This window comes from Peromyscus leucopus, chromosome 12, assembly GCF_004664715.2.
Source record: "Peromyscus leucopus breed LL Stock chromosome 12, UCI_PerLeu_2.1, whole genome shotgun sequence".
Classification (NCBI taxonomy): domain Eukaryota; kingdom Metazoa; phylum Chordata; class Mammalia; order Rodentia; family Cricetidae; genus Peromyscus; species Peromyscus leucopus.
The window spans coordinates 60,848,504-60,867,900 of record NC_051073.1 but is presented as its reverse complement, the minus strand read 5'-3'; the positions used below and the strand labels follow the sequence as shown (position 1 = coordinate 60,867,900).

The following is a 19,397-nucleotide window of genomic DNA, read 5'->3' as shown; positions in this document are numbered from 1 at the left end:
GAGGACGGGGTCCACCATGACGCAGCGGAGTGGTAAGAACAGCTCCGACCACGGCAGCCGGAGCACTGGCGGCTGATCACACTGCCTCTGAGGTCAGAAAGCAGAGAGGTGATCCTGGGCTCAGTTCCCTTCCTTTCTGACTCAGCCAGTGGCCCTGCCCATTGTGTAAGAGCCACATCCAGGTTGAGCTTGCTCCTTAGTTGAACCTCTCTGGAAGCATACTCACAGACCCACTCTGGGGTGTCTCCTAGGTGATTCCAATCAAGATGAACCATCACATTCCAAATAACTGGAGGAGCTAAATTTGTCTCAGAGGGCAGAGAGGTCCTTTGGGATCTGCTTGTTTGGGAAAGAGAGCTGAGTAGGGAAGGGACCAGTGCAGAGCATGTACTGTGTGCTGTATTTTTCTGTTTCCATATATATATATATATATATATATATATATATATATATATATATATACTTTTCAGACTTTTTTGTAGATATTTACTACATACATTTATTTGTTTATTATGTATGCATACATACATATGTGTGCACATGCCATGGTTCTGTTGTGGAAGTCAGAGGACAACTTGAGATTGTTGGGTTTTCTCCTACTGGGTCAGCCCTGAGGATCAGACTCTGGTCATCAGGCTTGGCAGCAAGCACCTTTCCCCACGGAACCAACGTGTTAGCCTTCCCCAGACTGCTATTTAAACAGGAAACTGAAGTGCTGAGAGGCTATATAACATGCTTTAAGCCCCTCCTCTTAGCTCGTGACGGGGCAGTATTTGAACCCAAGTCCAGCTCCAGAGCCTTAGCCCCTCTGCATAGGAAACAGAGAAAGGTTTCAAAGGCTTGCCTTGGAAGGTGGAGTAGGTGTGCTAAAAGCGGCAGAGCAGCCAGATACATGATGGTCAGTGACTCTGTTTCTAGCCGAGCCATAGAGGGCTTCATAAGCTTGGGAAGCCGCCAGACTTAGGTGAGACCCCAGCTCCCTCTTCATGAGATGGAAACGCAGTGAGGCGCTCTGCTTGCATTTGCTCAGAGTAGCACACCTGTGAGAGGCTTCCTCCAAGAAACCAAGTTTTAGAATCCTGTGACTCAGCTTTTCCTGCGCGCACAGAACACCGTTAATGGATTCCCACAGATGGTCATATGGAATATCTATAGCATACAGAACATTGTTGACATTTAAAGTTGTTTTTGCTGATAGAACCAAAGCAGCTTCAAATGCTAACAAATTCAAACAGCAGTAGCCACAAATTTATAGAACAAATTTAAAACGTGGCCTTCAATCCTATTTAACCCTAACATTCAAAGATCTATTGTTTGGGGCTAGCTTCTAGCCACATAGGTTTTGCAGGGCCAACAAGCATGGGGGTGGGGCGGGGACTTTGTAGCCTCTGGTTTCATACTGTTCTCCTCCTTGTGTACCCCCAGTTCACACCCCAGGGACTGTCTTCTCCTTCCCATCCACTCCCACCCTCTCAGCAGGAGCTCACCGACAGCTAGCTACAGTGATCCACTAGGGCTCCCATAGCAAGATGGTGGACGGAGTGGCTGAAACACAGGCCGGAAATCCAAGATCAAGCTCTCTCTCCTCTAGTTTGCAGATGGCTGTCTGTCTTTTCCCTTCTCATATGGTTCCTTCTGTGTCTGCGGGTCTGCTCAGTTGGTTCCCCCTCCCCTCCTTCCTTCCATGTCCCCGCTTCCTACTTTCTCTTCCTCTCCCTTCCCCTTTCCTTCTTTCCCTCCTGTCTTCCTCCTCCCTTTCTGTGAAGTCACCAGTCAGATTGGATAAGCCCTGGCCCTTCTTCTCATCGCATTCTTTTCCCTCAATCTTTTACCCAGCTTCCTAGCTCTCATATAATTACAGCTTAAATCTGAAATCCTTACCTCCCAGGACTCTGACCCTGGCTCTTAGAAGCTTACATACAGATCAATACTTTCATCCATCAAGTCCACTTGACCAAGCCCAACTAGTCGTCAGTCGCTCTCCCATTCCATTTTCCTCTGATAGAATTTCCCCCATGTTTCTAAGCAAGAAATCTCAGAGTACCTTTGTACCTCCACTTTGTTTAGTCCCCTAAATTCTCTCAATGCTCCCTCTGTCTCTCATTCATCTTTTCTGTGCGGTCCTTCTAAGTGCCTTTCAAGAAGTAGTAGTATCCTAGTTGGATATCCTCGGCCCCTGAGAGTTGTGAAGCCCTGAGGGTGCTCAGACCCAGTGAGACAGCTGTGTGTGAGAAGGTTCCTTGATCACTCGGGCTAAAGACCCAGATCTCTGACTAATGCTGTCCAACAGAGCTCTCCATAACAATGGACATGTTCTGTGCCTGCATTGTGTGATGGACACTAAGCATGTATGAGTTATTAAGTACTTAAAACTAGTTCAATGGAGGAACTAAATATTTTCCTTAATTTAAATTGACACACTAGCATCATTTTAACTTCCTGTGATAACAGCCATCTCCTCTAGCCCACCTCCACCAAACGCCACCCTGCTTGAGACTCCATCATGTATTACTAACCTGGGCTCCTCCCCATTCTCCTGGTTCAACTTAGGCCTTGGGTCCACCATTCCCCAATGATGAGCTTGTGACCATGTTCTCAACACAGCATTCTCTCTTCTGCATTTGAACAACTGAGTGATATTTTTAGAAAAAAAAATTAAAACTTACTTATTTTATGTGTATGAGTGAGTTACAGATGGTTGTGAACTACCATATAGGTGCTAGATACTGAGCTTGTAGATACTCTGTAAGAGTATCAAGTGCTTGTAATGCCTAAGCCATCTCTCCAGCCCCTTTACTGTTTTTTTTTTTTTTGCTTTCTTTTTAACTCTTTTTTTTTTTTTTTTTTTTTTTTTTTTTGAGACAGGGTTTCTCTGTGTAGCTTTGTGCCTTTCCTGGAACTCACTTGTAGCCCAGGCTGCCTCGAACTCACAGAGATCCGCCTGGCTCTGCCTCCCGAGTGCTGGGATTAAAGGCGTGCGCCACCACCGCCCGGCTTTTCTTTTTAACTCTTAATTTGAAATAATTTCAGCCTTATAGGAAAAAATGCAAGATTTAATACAAACAATTCTTTTCTATCCTCCAGATTCCTCATATATTAACATTTTACTGTTTGCTATTTCTGTATTCTTCCTTCTGTGTGTGTAGGGGTGGCTTCTGGTTGAACCAAAGGCCTTGACTACACTCGGCAAGTGCTCCCCGCAATGAGCTCTATTCCCCAGCCGTCCCCTTTTTCTCTGTATTCCTCTCTACCTCTATACACACACAAGCACATATATACTTAACGTAATTATGCTTATGAGCAGCTTGAAAGAAAATTATACCCATAAGACCTTAAATATGTAAATAGTTCAATGTTTGTTTTTTTCCTAAAATCAAACTTGTTCTATAAACCACATTAATAATGATTAAAATACAAAAACTCCAATGCAATGCTATCACCTAATTTATTGACAATATTCAAATACTCTCAGCTGTTCTAGAAGTATTTCTTTTGGCAAAAGAGAGATAAAAGCCTTTCTTGTGGACCACGCTGCCTAGTGCTTAAGATCTTAGAGCCAAGCTCTTACATCTGTTGGGTTTTCCCCCCAGTACCCAGGTTCGTAGTGTGTACTGAGTAGCACACAGTAGGCCCACAGTAAGATAGCAATCATTCATAGCAGCCAGCCAGAGGGGAAGCAGACCTCTTCCCTAGACTTAGCCACTAGGCCACAGTTGCCAGCCCTATGGTCCTAAGGTGTTTCTGTCAGGGTCCCCTCCTTTCACTTGTCTTCCCAGGGTTATCAGTTGGGTGGCAGCACCGTCTCCTCTGTGGAAATACTCAGGGTTAGCCGAACCACCGGTGATCATAGAGCAGGTCCACAGCCATGCCTGGACCCGGGGCTGTCTCTCTCTGTTTTGCAGTAGCCAAGTAACTCAACATCACCCATTCATTCATTTAGCAAGCAGTTCTTAAGTGCCTACTGTATGTCGGGTACATTGTATATATAACAGTGAACAACAGGAACACTCCACCTCAAAATCTTGTACTTCCGTGGGAAAGGAAGGGCAGAGAATACAACAAGTAAAGATATAGCTTGTCATATGATAAGTACTAAGGAGGAAAATAAATCAGGGTAAGGGCTGTAAGTAGTGCTTGCTGAAAACTCTCTGTCTCTCTCTCCTCTCCTCTCTCTCTCTCTCTCTCTCTCTCTCTCTCTCTCTCTCTGTGTGTGTGTGTGTGTGTGTGTGTGTGTGTTATTTCTGTGGTGCTGGAATGGGACCAGGGCCTTGTGCTTGCCAGGCAAGCACTCAATCACTGAGCTAAATCCCTAGCCCAAGGGCTAGGATTCATGTAGGGCACGTATGTCAGATCTCCTTGGTAACGTGCCCCCCCACCCTTGTATTAAAGTGTAATTTCCCTGCACATCTTCTGTAGTCCATAGTTGCATGAGTCCTGAATGGTTTGAGTGGTCATTTAACGGCCGGCCACTCTAGTTGAGTTAGGTCTCCCCGTGAAGTTTGTCAACCCTTCCCTAACACCTCTGGCAGCCATTGATCTATCTAGTCTCTGTCTTAGAGTTTTACCTTTCTAGGGTGTCAATAAGTAGGATTATACAGTAAGGAGCCTTTGAATCTGGCTTCTCTTAGCTAAGGAGAAAAATCAGTTATCAACAATCAAAGGAAAGGGGGGTCATGAATTGTGAGAGAAAAGGAAGGCTTGGGGGGAAGAAAGGGAAGGGGGAATGATATAATTGTATCTTAATTTTTTAAAAATAACCTGAAAGAAATATGAAATCAAGCCATGAGAAATAATGCAGGTGTTTCTGCTTGTGTACCATGCTTTTTTTCTTTTTTTTTCTTTTTTTTTTTTTTTTTTTTTTTTTATTTATTTATTTATTGGTTTTTCAAGACAGGGTTTCTCTGTGTAGCTTTGCAGCCTTTCCTGGAACTTGCTTTGTAGACCAGGCTGGCCTCGAACTCACAGAGATCCGCCTGGCTCTGCCTCCCAAGTGCTGGGATTAAAGACGTGCGCCACCAACGCCTGGCTGTGTATCATGTTTTCATTTAGCCAGATAAGTAGATCCGTGCTGCGAGGCATGTCTAATGAGTCACTTTTCTTGTTGAGATAGAGAACGTAGAGTAAGAAGGGAAGTTGGCAAGATATCATTCATTCGTTCACTCATTTTTGAGAGTCGGGATTTCCAATAGTATCCCAGGCTCACTGGGAACTCACTATGCCGCCCTAGCTGCCTTTGAACTCACGAGGACAATGCTCTCAAGTCCACCTCCCAAGGGCGGAGATCACAGGCATGAGTCACCGCTCCGGCTTCCATTCATTCATTGGCCCATTCAACACACATTTGGTTTGGGGATTTTTGTTGTTTTGTTATGCTGTTCTGTGTTGTGTTTTGTTTTTTAAGAAACAGCTACCAGTCACAGTCTGTGACTCAAAGGAAGCTGGAGACCCTTGGATCCATACCAAGGCTAATTTTAGTTGGTTTATCTGACATAATTTCCTTTCTGCATTTCTTGAAAGTTATGGTGAGCATTTAGTTAGTGAGTTGTTGGTTATCATCTTTAAATAGGATGGGGGGCGGGGCATTAGAGTTTTGAGAGCATCTATCTCACTGGTTCTAGAGGCCCTCACAGCAGCCCTTGAAAACTGATATTCATTGGCTCATAAGACTGTATCAGAGCAAGGAGATCCGTGGGAAGACATAGTAGAATGAGAGCTTCCTATAAATGAGGGGCCAGCACGGCGGGCCAACATCCTCCCATGACCTGGGAGCTCTCCGGGAAAACAGAACTGACTTCTTAACTCCTTAACTTGTAAACGTCTTTGTTTGTTTCAGGTGATGCAACCGTGAAAAAGAAACCTGCCCCCAAGACACCTACAAAAGCAGGTAACAGCCACCATGCTACCTGAGGACCAGGGGGTCATCTGCCGTCCGGCCTTCCCCTCTGCCTTCTGACTGACCATAATGGGTCAGGAGACCCCTTCCCTTGCTCACGCTCCACACGCTGGGCTATGCCTCTTCCCCTCTAGGGAGCCTATGCCCAGCTGGTATCTCCCCCCACATCCTCTCCGGCTTCCTTCCTCTGCTTCCATCTGTGTGTGTGCCCTATCACAGGCTGCTGGTGGCTTCCCTGCCCTTCCGCTAAGTGGTGCCTCAGCCTCGGTCCTCCAGTCTACCCTGCATAGGGGCGCCCACGTCATACCGCTTTCGGGCCCTGCCCTGCATGTCCTTGTTTGTTGCCCCCGGGAAGACATTTGAAGGCACGAACCACACGTTGAGCCTACCAGCCAGAGTGACTGAAAGGTTTAGTCGCAAGGCACTATTAAATTAAGAAATGGGCTGGGACAGAGATTCAGACCACAGGGAGGCACAAATCCCACCACAACCAATCCATGAAGAAAAATGTAAATTGTGTGGGGGTCACTTCTGGGCGTTCTAACGAGGAAACAAGGCTAGCAAGGTCCCCGTACTCAGGTCTTTTGGAACAGGAGTCAGTACCTCCATTCTTATCTCCAAGATTCCAGAAGGGAAGAGAGACACCAATAGACTGACGTGGCCAGCAGTGCCAGTGAGATCCCTGTGTCTAAGGCCCCCATGCTCACTTTCTAATCGCCCCCTCCTAGCTATGCCCCCTCAGATCACCCAGTTCCCCGAGGACCAGAAGGTACGCGCAGGGGAGCCCGTGGAGCTGTTTGGGAAAGTGACTGGTACCCAGCCCATCACCTGCACATGGATGAAGTTCCGAAAGCAGGTAAGTCACGGAAGCAGGGTGGCCTAAGGACAACTTATCACCCGTGGGCCAAAAAGACGAGAGATGCTGTGGTGGAGAGAGTGCATTGGAAATGGAAATGCACACTGGGCATGGTGGTGCATGCCTGGAATCCTAGCCCGTGGAAGGTTGAGGCAAGAGAAGTGTGAGATCCAGGACAGCCCAGCCAACCTTACAGGATCCTGTCCAAATAAAGCACAAAGGCCCAGGGATCTAGCTTCATAGTAGAACATGTGCCTGGCATCACAAAACCCAGTTATTGAGAAAAGAAAAGGATTGTTAAAAAAGACAGAATGAAATGGGAGAGGAAACCTATCCACCAAAGCTGAGTTCGTACTAGTCTTTACTTCTATGTCTACCAATAAGCCCTGTTTTTATAAGCAGTTTGTTTAATACGGTCTCTCCCTGCCCTCACCTGAGTCCATCTGCCTAGAATTGGTTTTGGAGGCAGGAAGTCAAAGCCCTCAGATGACCTCTCAGACACCATCACTTCTCGGATTCCCGCCTGGTTACAGCTTCCACTTACCACATGCCAAAAGATCAAAGCAAGCCTAGGTATTTGGTGACACACATTACATATTAAATAGAATTGTGTCTGAATGACCTAGAAGTATAGTTACAATTTATGATTTTGCTCCCTATGAAAACATTTGAATTTCCAAATAAACAGCTTGTAGAGAAATTTGGAGGACCCAGGTCTTCACCGGGTAATGGTACTCATGTGTATGATCAGCAGACACCCCAGAGTAATGGGCTGGTCCTGCATTAGAAACCCTACCGAAGGTGTGAGGATTCTTTGTAAGCCTCTCACTCACTGTTTCCATACCATGAAAATTATCATCGCCAAGAGATGAGCCACAAGTATCTGAGAGGAAAACAAGAGCTGGTTTCAGTGGAGGTGGAGCAGAAAATGTGACCTCCCCCTCCTAGACTGATGGATAAGGCAGAATCTCATCCCTTTTCAGAGCCTATTAATCAGATTCAGTAGAAAACTTCCTGCAGTTATGAAACTTTTTTGTATCTGTGCTAGCCATTGTGATGGCCACCGGCCCTGTATGATGAGTGCATGAAACGTCGCTGACACAACTGAAGGATGTCTTGGTCACTGTTCTGTTGCTGTGAAGAGGCACCGTGACCAAGGCAACTTACAAAAGGAAGCATTTAATCGGGGACTAGCGTCAGAGGGCGAGTCTGTGGCCATCAGAGTTGGGGAGCGTGGCGGCAGGCAGGCAAGCATGGCACTGGAGCAGCAGCTGAGAGCTTACATCCTGGTCCGCAGAATGCAGACAGAGAGAGCGAGACTGGCCTGGCCTGGGCTTTTGAAACCTCAAAGCCCACGCCCAGTGACACACCTCCTCCCACAAGGCCACACAGTTTAAACTTTACTCCACTAACCGGGAACCACACATTCAAATACATGAGCCTGTGGGGACCACTTTCATTCAGACCACCATGAGGAACTACAATGTTTTTTTTCCTGTACTAAGGTTTGAATTTTAGGTTTAGGCCTCACATACGCTGGGCAAGTACTCTACCATTTAGCTATATCTTCAGTCTGCTTTTTGCTCTTTGAGGTCGGTCTTACTAAGTTGTCCAGGCTGGCCTTGAACTTGTGATCCATCTAACTCCTGAGCAGTTGCGATCTACAAGCCTGTGCTACTATGTCTGGCTAAATTTTTAACTTTAATTCGTTAAAAATCACTGTATACAATTCAGTGGTATTAAAATCACCATATACAATTCAATGATGTTAGTCAATACACAAGATTGTATGAGCACTCGCGTTATAATTCCTCACCCAAGAAATCAGTATCATGGACTCTTCCCCCACTCTCTGCCATTACTAGCCTACATTTTATCCCTATGGATTTGTCTATTCTGGACATTTCAGATAGATAGAACCATGCAACCTATCACATCATCTTTTGTCTCTCCGTGTTTGGGATTTTGGGGGGAGGGGACGTGTTGTTCTTGTTTTCAGGATTTATCTGTGCTGTAGCATGAATTGCCCCCCATTATCTTATTATTTATTTTCTATTTGTGTGTGTGAGAGAGAGAAAGAGAGAGAGACAGACAGACAGAGACAGACAGACAGACACCCTGTCATCCTCAGGCAAGCCATCCACCTCCCTTGAGACAAAATGTCTTATTGGCCTGGAGTTCACCAGTTGTGCTAGACCGACTGGCCGGCAAGTACCGGGCATCCTCCTGTCTCTGCTTCCCCAGTGGTGGCGCCATTACAAACACAACAGACACGATGGAGCACCCCCTGCCCCCTCCCCCATGTCCTGCCGGTCCTCCTTTTCACTCCCGCCTCTCCCTGCAGATCCAGGAGAGCGAGCACATCAAGGTGGAGACCAGTGAGGGCGGCAGCAAGCTCACCATCCTGGCGGCGCGCCAGGAGCACTGTGGCTGCTACACGCTGGTGGTGGAGAACAAGCTGGGCAGCAGGCAGGCCCAGGTCAACCTCACAGTCGTGGGTAAGCCCCAGAACCCCTCCGCAGGGAGGCGGAACCCCAGGGCATCAGCACCTCTCTGCTACCTAGTTCCCCCACCTTCTCTGTCCCTGACTCTCACACAGTATCCTGCAAACTAATGCGGGACTCCGTACCTGCCTCTGCTTCACGCCCCCAGCATCTTCCTCTCCTTGCCATTGGAGACCCTGAGCCCTCCCACGCGAGGTCCTCCTGTTGGCCCCCAAACTTCCTCTGCCTCATGACCACCATCTCAGTCCCTTTGTGTCTCAGTTAGGTTTTCTATTGCTGTGCGGAAAGACCACAACCAAGGCAACTTGAGCGGAAGGCTTTATTTGGGGCTTTTGGTTCTAGAGGGACAAGAGTCCATCACCAGAAAGGCGGGGAGCATGGCGGCAGGCAGGCATGGCACTGGAGCAGTAGCTGAGAGCTCACATCTCAAGCTACAAGCAGCAGAGAGGGCGAACTTGCAATGGCTCAAGGCTTTGGAAATCTCAAAACCTACCTCCAGTGACATACTTCCTCTGGCAAATCCACACCTCCAAATTCTCCTCAAACAACCACCAACTGGGAACCAAATATCCAAAGGCCCTAGACTTATGGGGGAATATCTGCTCCAAATGGCCATACCCTGCGAATCGCCACCCAGAATCAATGCCACCTCCACAGGGCATTGGAGCATAAAGATTATATCACCTGTACACTCCAAGTTATACCCTGGGTGCCCGGGGCTGGCTGAGATATCAGTGCCCCTCAGAACTCTTTGTCCTTGTCCTGAAGGCCAATGCTGTTTCTTGAGACATGTTTCCCATTTCCCCAACACACAAAGCCCTTACCCTCTGGTGAGGCTTTACTTGGAACTACGAGACACGAGGCAAGACTCTTCTGAACTTGGTGGTATACTCCAGGTATCTGTGTATCATACCACTAATGGCTCCCCTTTGCCTTTGTTCTTTGGTCCAGTTCCCGGGCTACTGGGGCTCCACCATCCCCTTTGACTCAACTTTTCATTCTCTTCCTGTTCCTCGCGGCATCAAGAGAAGTCGCCATCTTAGCCGCATGCACAGGCATTCATTACCCTCCTGCGGTGGTGATTTGCCTTCCTGCCCTGCTCTGCTTTCTGTATCCCTGCCCCCATGCCTGGGCAAACCCTGTGGCAGAGGAACCTCCACTCCATCACCACCACACACTCCCACCCCCCCCACCCCCCCACCCCCCAACCCCACCCCCCACCCCCACCCCCCACCCCCGGCACTCTGCAGCTACCTGCCCCTTGCTTCCATGACCCTTGGTCTGCAGAGACTGCGCCTCTGAGGTCACGTGACTCCTAATCCCAACTCCCTCCCCTTTCCTTCTCTGTGACTCCCCGCTAAGTTGAACCCGCATTTAGACTGAGTCGCAAGTTTGCATGTCCCTTCCTAGTAACTATTCCGATGCCCTAGTCTGTCTTCTGACACATCTAAATTGCTCAGTGGTTTCCTCCCATGGGTGATGCTCAGTGCCTTTCCTGGCATGGTTCCCCATGTGGCAGGTGCACAGGACAGGAGAGGGACGAAGGGGCAGCTATGTGGATAGCAGACTGTGTTTTGTGCCTGTGTGGGCCTCCACATATGGGGTGCATGAAGGACTTTGACCTGGTATTTATTGGCATGCACAGTAGACTTCAGTGGTTTTTCCAGTCAATCTTGACTCTCAAGGTTATAGGGCTTCCTTTGTAAAAATTAGAAAAAAGATCTCCTTTGGGTTCAGTGTGAAGACTGCACCCCAGCTTCACAGCAGGGCACACAGCCTAGCCTTGGACCTACAGAAGAAAAGAATTTTAGAAAAGGACTGTGGGCCACAGTGGTTAGAACTCATGCATCGGAATCTGTCTGTGGAGTTTTCCAGGGATAAAGTTGGCAGTTGGAAATGACTTAGGCGCTCTCTTAGCTCTATCACTGTATGGTCCTTGGCTTCAGTCCAGTTTTCCTCCTCCCTTAGGCTCAAAATGGATAGGTATGTTTCCAACCTAGAAAGGAAACTAAGGGGAGATGTAGCCTCACCCTCTCCAACACCTGCCCTCCAGAGGTACCCATGGGCCTGTGGATGGGCAAAAAGTGAAGAATGTCTCCAAGATGAAGAAACCTCTGGCTGGGGAACTCTTCTTGGTGACATGCAGTCTGGAGAGCTGCCACATGCTAGGGAGTTCATTGTTGACCTTTGTGCCCCATAAAATTTCCCACCTTGAGCCCTGGGGAGCCTTGCAGCCTCTCTCGGGCCCTAAGCAGTAGGAAAGAGTGAGTTCTGAGAGAAGAGGATTCAAGAGCACAGAGCATCCGTGCGCACTCCCACCACGGACTCCATTTATCTCTGCTCTCTCTTGTCCTTCCCCTCCCTGTCTGTGTCTTCACTCAGTGCCCATCGCTCTGACCCATGTCCCTCCTTCCTTTGCTCTGCCTCTGACCCCTCCCTCTCTTTGCTTCCTTAGATCAGGGTTCTGGGAAGTGAGTGTACCAAGGATGTCATGGAATGAGCTTCTCGCCTAAAGGAGAACCCAATCCACCCTCTTTCTCTCTTTGGTGACTCTGGGTGTTGATTTCTATAATTTCCCAAGGAGTCAGGAACTCTTGGGGGATTGGTACTGGCGATCCCACTTGCTGTACATTTAGACCTATACCTGAAAGTGTTGATCGGCTCACACCCCAGTGCTACCACCAGGCATGAGGACCTGCCCTTCCTCAGTGTTTCCCATCCATCTGCCTCTGTGTGGGTATCCTTGGGTCAGAAACTCTGGACTGCTTTTCTGGAACCAGTACCCCCTGCCCCCACTGGGGCCGCCCCTGTGCGGTGCCACACGCCCCTCCCCCAGCCCCACTGGAAGGAGCTGCAGTTCTGGCCTTTTATGGTTGAGTTTCTTATTCTCCACGGCCAGTGCTGACAGGGCCATTGGCGTGGCCGCCTGCCAGCTGGCAGAAGCAACATGTTAAATGCCGTCCCGGGAGGGGAATGGAATGGAGAGCGAGCTTTCTGTCTGCCTCCCCCACCCCGGAGCTAAGAATAGACTCACTCAATAAAATGAGGACTTGTATTGATGGCCACAGCAAAGCTACATTCATTCAGAGCCGGTGAATTTAGACTTAGGCCAAAGTAAACCAGGATTAAGCTGATTTACCTCTGTGTCTCCAGGGACATCTGCATATTATCTGATCAGCGTTTACTAAGTAGATGTAAACGCAAATGAGATAAAACAGAAATTGTTCCACCTACTCCAGACAGTTTTCAAGCACTTGAAAAGCATCCACTTGATGGGCCAGCTAAATAAGGCCAGTTAAATGAAACGTGTACTTGTTCGCTGCAGAAATCTCTTATGGCATATTCTTTGAAGAGCTATTTTCTTTTCAGATCACCCATGATTCATATTTTCAAATCAATAAAAACTAGCCCTTCCCTCAGTTTCAGTGAAGGATCCTTGGCTATTTCCGAGACTAATTATTATAATATTTTAAGAAGCAGTGTAAGAATTAGCAACACTGCCTGGTCTGGGCCTGGGCCTGCACCACTGCTCTGTGTGGCCTGGGAGAGGAGGGTGGAGGGGCGGTAGATCCAGATGGATTCTTTAGTGTCACTCACCCAGCATGAGAAAAACAGGCCTCCACCTAACTCTAAAGGAGAAAAACAAAGTAGAGAGAACCCTAGACACACAACATACACTAAATACCTTCTGAGTCTAAAATGTGTGTATTTGAAAGAGCGGGAGATGCTCCTCAGAGGTGCTTGGTGCATCCCTATAAAGCAAGATACTCCCTTCATCTCATTCTGCCTGATGCCCTAGAGAGGACCAAACTGTCGGGGTGTAGCTGTTGGACTCTCCCAGGGGCTGTGTCGCTCACCAGTGAGTGTTCCGGTTTGCTCTGATAACACCCTGGGTGGTGGGTGGGGGTGGGGTATTTGGCTGACATCTCAGGGTGACAGTCCATCATTTCGGGGCATCCAAGGCTGGAACTTAAGCAAACCTGTCCCTTTACACCCACAGTCAAGAGCACAGAGACTAAATGCATCTTGGTTTACCCTCTCGCCTTCAGCTAGCTCTTCCCCTCATACTATTCAGGACCCCCCTGCCTAGGGGAAGCTAGACATCCATCCCCGATGGCCTGAGTCTTCTGGCATCAATGAACCATCGAGACATTCCCCCTAGACGTGCCCACAGGCCCACCTGCTCTATATAATTCCCTGTTAAGACTTTCTTCCCAGCTGATTCTTGGTTGTGTCAGACTGACAGTTAAGACTAACCAGCCCACTGTGAACAAAGCCTCAGCCTCCGAGAGTCCCATTCCAAGAGTGTGCTGCAGCTCAGCCCAGCAGCTGTTGCGTTCGGGATCTGTGGACGGCCAGCTAGGTGGGCTTAGAGCCTCGCAGACAGACTTGGTGTGGGCAAACACGAAGCAGGCAAGGGTCAGCCGGGCTAGTGGGAAGCCTTGTAGACAAGGTCATCCATTTTCCCAGCAATAGGGACCCTTTGCCGAGCACAAAATCTTGCAGCTGGAGCTATGAGGAAGCCTTCCCTTGGAAGGGTTTCCCATTCTGTCAGCCATGTCTCCAGGGAGTCCTGGGAGAATTCTGAGGAAGCATGGGTCCAGCTGCAGACACCAAGCCAGTCTGTTGTTTGCCAGGTACTGCCCTGGCTGAAAGTGTCTGTCTTTAGCAAGGAGGCTCATGGGAGAACCCTGGTCCCACCCAAAGGTTCTCATTGCTGGTTAGTTCAACTCCTGTGGGCTCTGTAGGTTGGAAAGAACAGAGAATGTCACACACAGTCCATGGCTCTGAGGACATGCATGGAGGAGGGATCCCAAATTTCTGGGACTTCTGAACTCTTTATTAGGCACCAGATTCCTTCACAGTGGCAACTTTTACTTGGAATGCAAGCTTCCCTGCTCACATTTTGTACCTTATTGTGCTGCCTGCAGGGAAACTCCCATCCCATGTAAATTAGAGATGCTTGTCTCAGGATAGGTACACATAGCAACTCTTGAGCAATACTGATATCTCTGAGCTGTCTTTCTTTCTTTCTTTCTTTCTTTCTTTCTTTCTTTCTTTCTTTCTTTCTTTCTTTCTTTCTTTCTCTTTCTCTCTCTCTCCCTCCCTCCCTTCTTTCTTTCTTTCTTTTTTCTTTTTTAGAGACAGGGTTTCTCTGTGTAATTTTGGTGCCTGTCCTGGATCTCGCTCTGTAGACCAGGCTGGCCTCGAACTCGCAGAGATTTGCCTGCCTCTGTCTCCCGAGTGCTGGGATTAAAGGCGTGTGCCACCACCGCCCCATGAGCTGTCATTTTCTAAAGCAAAGCAGAGAGGAGGGATCGGCCAATGGACAGTACATTCACTTGTATAAACCTCCATGACTAAGTCTGCCAGGAGCTCTGGGGTGGGGACAGTGAGGACCTTTCATCCCCCAGCAGGCTCTTTTACTTCCTTAGCTGGTTTCCAGAGGACTTGAACCACTTGCCTCTAAGAGGATTTAGAATAATAAACATCTTTGCCAACACCAGAAATGTTTCTAAAAAGACCAATATATCCTTCAGAACAAACAGATTTTCTAAGAGAACATCTTAAACAACCAGGGAAAGTGGTTCCATTGCAGGAGGCCTCCAGCCTGCCTGTGACACTGGGAAGTGGCCCTGCCATGACTTAAACAACCACTGAAAGTGTCTCCATTACAGGAGGCCACCAGCCTGCCTGTGACGCGGGTTGCAGTGATTGGGGGTGGCTATGACATGATCCCAGAGTCACTCTCAGAGCAGGGCCAGCCTTTGGTTTCTGGGCACAAATGAGCTCCAGGCAGTAAATATTAAGCTGGACTATGGAAGAGGGAAACTTGGGATTGGGGGGTGGAGCTCAGCTGATAGAGTGCCTGTCTAGCAAGCAAGAAACCCCGAGTTCGAGGCCCCAGCACCACATGAACCAGGTGTCCTGGCACATGCCTCTAATCAAAGTACTCTTAAAGCGGAATCAGGAGGATCTGAAGTTCAGAATCATCCTTGACTAGAGAATGAGTTCAAGGCCACTGTGGGTCATGAGACCCTATTTAAAAAATAAATAAATAAAAAGAGAGAAGAAAAGAATTAAAATGGAGGAGGAGGTGACAGGAATGTGTGTGTACTTATGAATATGTACTTTTATATTTGCATATATACACCACGTGTGTGTGTGTGTGTGTGTGTGTGTGTGTGTGTGTGTGTGTGTGTGTGTGTATAGGCACATACAGATGTTTCTTCACAGGATCATAGGGTCGTTTGTCAGAATCCCTTGGGCCTTCCTGTCTGGTTGGGAGTGAGAGAGGAGATAGAAGTCAATTATTTACCTATCTGTCTTTGTTTACTCAGGACTTGCAGAAATCCTAAGAGGTACATGTTAACACTGTTTTCCCAGTAAGAAAGACAGACAACCTGGTATTTTATTATATTATATTACATTTTACATATTATATTATATTTAACATATTATATGTTGACTGGCATTCACATACAAAACCACATAATGTGGTCTTAATTGCTATTTTGTGAGGGAACTCAAGCTTGGTTGGTTGAGGATGAAGGGTTTTCTATAATTAACAGATATGTGTAACTAACCAAACAACTGTAGAAACTAATCAGAAAAAAATGGTTTTGTTCAGATAAGCAACCAAGAGCATGCAGGGAAACTCAGGGACCTCGTTAAACTGCTGGCTGCCATGATGTAGCCTGAAATGAGCAGCATTACTGGTCTAAGCCAAGGTCACCTGAGTGGGAAGGCAGCCAGCCAGAAGGGTCACTTCTCTTTTGTGTCTTCATTTTCTATCCCTTAGTCAGGGACAGTGATGATTTACAGTTGTGGTTCACTTTTGCATACCACTCCCATGAAAGCTGAAGATGTTGGGTAAGGGTTGATGCCTGGTGGTAAAGCATGTGTTTGGCATGTGTGGTATTCTGCAGCACCAAAATCCAAAACAGCAACCAAGAGGTAAGACAGAAGTTGGGGTTTTTTTGTTTGTTTGGTTTTGGTTTTTTTTTATCCACTATAAGATTAGAAATAAGCTCCTTAGTAATAATAACGATTGGTCAAGGCAACTACCGTCTACGAATGCCTCACCACACTCTGTCCAGATGAAGAAACTGAGGCCCAGAGCATCTAATAGCTACAGAATGGGGACAGATCTGTGTTCAAAGCCCGATCTACCTGACTTAATGAAATTCTCTGCTGTGCTATCAAGCCCCTTAATGGAACTGCATTTCCCAAGTTCCAGAGAAAGTGATGTTATAGGTCTCTGGCTTTGAGCCTGAAAGACACATGACATCACACACACACACACACACACACACACACACACATACAACTTTCTCTCAAAACATATTATTTCATGGGAAATAGTGCACAGCTCCTACACAGCTTCCTAGATCTGTTTACTCTGAAAAAAATATATGTTTATGACTTGGGCAAAGCACAGGAAACCACAAATTGTGGTCTGAACAATTAGCCAAAGATGGAGTTTCTTTCAAGCAGGAAGGTATATATGGGACTTCCAGTACCGGTAAGTTTGTGCAATGCTAACCCAGGAATGTTGTGAAAAGTTAGAGCAAGACATGGGGAACTGAGCTTGAATTCACTAGCCAGTTTGTCCTCGTGGCAGAGCTAATTCAAGAATGTCGTCAGTTTAGGACTGGTTGACTCTGGGGTGGGATGTGTGTGTATGAGAGAGAGGCATGCTAGATTTTATTCGCAGCATTGGGGTTGAGGGAAGTTCTTTCTCTGTAGTTCTATAGAATTTGAGTGACATTATACTTCTTCATCTCCAGATAAGCCAGACCCCCCAGCTGGCACACCTTGTGCTTCTGACATACGGAGTTCCTCGCTGACCCTGTCCTGGTATGGCTCTTCATATGATGGCGGCAGTGCCGTACAGTCCTACAATGTGGAGATCTGGGACACTGAGGACAAGATGTGGAAAGAACTAGCCACATGCCGCAGCACCTCTTTTAATGTCCAAGACCTGCTGCCTGACCGCGAGTATAAATTCCGAGTACGTGCAGTCAACGTCTATGGAACCAGCGAGCCAAGCCAGGAGTCTGAGCTCACAGCCGTGGGAGAGAAACCTGAGGGTAGGCTGCCTTCATTTCTTCATGGGCTCGAAATAACTCTGCATGAATTTGGGCAGATTCCACAGAGGGAGGGAGACTCAGAGAGACTAGACATAGAGGGGTGATGGGCAGGGCCTTTGGTGGTCTCGATTTCTAAGACTGTATTTCTGACTCATACTTTGAAAGAAGTTCATAGGGCCTTTCAAAAACTCGTTAGCCGATGCACTGAGGATGTGGTTCAGCAAAATACCTTCCTAGGGTATGATATCTGATATCATACTCAATGAAAACATTGTGCCAGAAATTCTGTTACCCTGCCACCAGAGGTAATGAGGTGTTCTGCAGCAGGCAGACTGTCAGGCAGACCTCAGGCTCCTGTGTTCGCCCCTCATCTCTTCCTTGCTTTCTGTTGCTCTCACAAGTGAGTGTCTGCCCGATGTCAGGATATAGGATACAGGACAGATAGGATAAGGAGCTTAAGTTGAAGGAAGAATATACAGGTAACTATAGTGAGACAGAATGCATCTCACCAGGGTGATGTCAATACAGAGACGAAAGGGCAGCACAGTAAGCCTGGAAAATCTTGCCAGGGAGGCTGAAAAGCTTCTTGGAGGAGGTGACACGTAAGCTGTGTCTTGGAAAAGGGACCGGGACACTGAGAAGCAGGGGGGATGAGGAAGGGCATTCCACACAAAGGACACAGCCTGAGCAAGGGTGGGAAGTGGCAGAAAGAAGCAGGTGGCGTTTGAGAAGCTCTTGTGTAGTGGTGAGGGCACGTGTTGTAGAGCTAGAACAGAAGGAAGTGAAAGGATAGTTTAGATAGAATTACAGTGTTCGCCAGAGCTTTGCAGACGAGAGACTGAGATGATGCGGCTGGTCTTTTAGAAAGGGAACTTGTGAAGTATAGAGCTTTGCCGCTCACATATGGCTGTCGAGTGGCAGCCTTGTGTACTCTCAGCTGAGGTATCCCTGGGCTTCCTGAAGCTTCATTTTGCCATAATTTGCCCCTCAAGGCATTCATATACCCATGGACATTTGAGAAGCCTTAGGGTTGATGATGGATTAGAAGGACGAGTCTGGAGTCAGCCAGGTACCAGATGAGCCTCTGTGATCATAGCCTAGTAGAAGGATATCCCCATAGGATAGAGTGGACCACTCTTGATGATTTGGGAGTGAGGGGGCTAAAGAGAGAGATAAGAGGATTCTAAGATGACTCCCTAGTCCCTGGCTTGGATAACTAAGCACACATTCAAGGGACAGTTAGAGACTTGTTATTTTAAGTCATGTGGCTAATGTTAGCCATTGGGCATCTGCCATATGCTAAGAGCATCCTCATCACTTTGCATTCTCCATTTCATTCAGTCCTAATAGCCTAGGAATACAGGTATTGCCATTGCCCTCCTCCAACAGAGGGGAAATGGAGACAGAGGGGTGGAACTTTTTGCCTAAGGTCACAGAGCTTGTGAATGGTGAGTAGAAGCATGAACCCAGAGCTGTCCAGCCCAGAGCTTATTCTCCTTTGGTCAGATTGAAGGAAGAGGTTAGTCGGGCTGTCTCCCCACTGGCTTGAGGAACTTGAAGGTTAGATAATGGAGAGCCTTGGAGATGAGGAGGGTTTTCATTTCAGACTAGTTTAGTCGAGGTATCTGAGGGATACTTAAAAGGAGGGGTCATCGGGCCATGGAGTCCCAGCCTTGGGAGGAAGGATCAAACAAGGGCTATAGATTCGGAAAGCTTCGCTGTCTAATGGACAACTGAGTAACACCAGTCAGGTCACCCAGAGGTTAGAAAAGGTCAACACTAATGCCACAGTGAGAAAGCCTGTGGGACTAGAATAAAGGACTGTGAGAAATCTAGAGTTCCTTGTGGACATGGGGCGGGAACAAGTTGCAAGCGCACTGCATTAAATTCTTAAAGACAAAGAGATGGCGACTCGGGATTGCTGCAGTTGCTGGTGTCTGGTCGTGATCTTTGAAATAGAAGCCCATAGAGTTTCCACAGGGTTGCCCTGGTAAGGGGATGAGCGGAAGTTATGGGCTGTTATGCTGAGATGTATGCAAAGAAAGGGAAAA

At 47.6% G+C, this 19,397-nt stretch overlaps 1 protein-coding gene across 4 annotated transcripts in view; it reads left to right on the top strand.

The window, feature by feature from the left end:
* Mylk (myosin light chain kinase) overlaps nt 1-19,397 on the top strand; it is a 182,268-nt gene that overhangs the window by 123,454 nt on the left and 39,417 nt on the right. For all 4 annotated transcript variants that reach the window (XM_037209783.1, XM_037209782.1, XM_028886325.2 and 1 more), the window contains 4 exons: nt 5,834-5,884; nt 6,622-6,749; nt 9,094-9,247; nt 17,044-17,346. In XM_037209783.1, the coding sequence (XP_037065678.1) occupies nt 5,834-5,884; nt 6,622-6,749; nt 9,094-9,247; nt 17,044-17,346 (636 nt within the window). The remainder of the gene's footprint in view (nt 1-5,833; nt 5,885-6,621; nt 6,750-9,093; nt 9,248-17,043; nt 17,347-19,397) is intronic.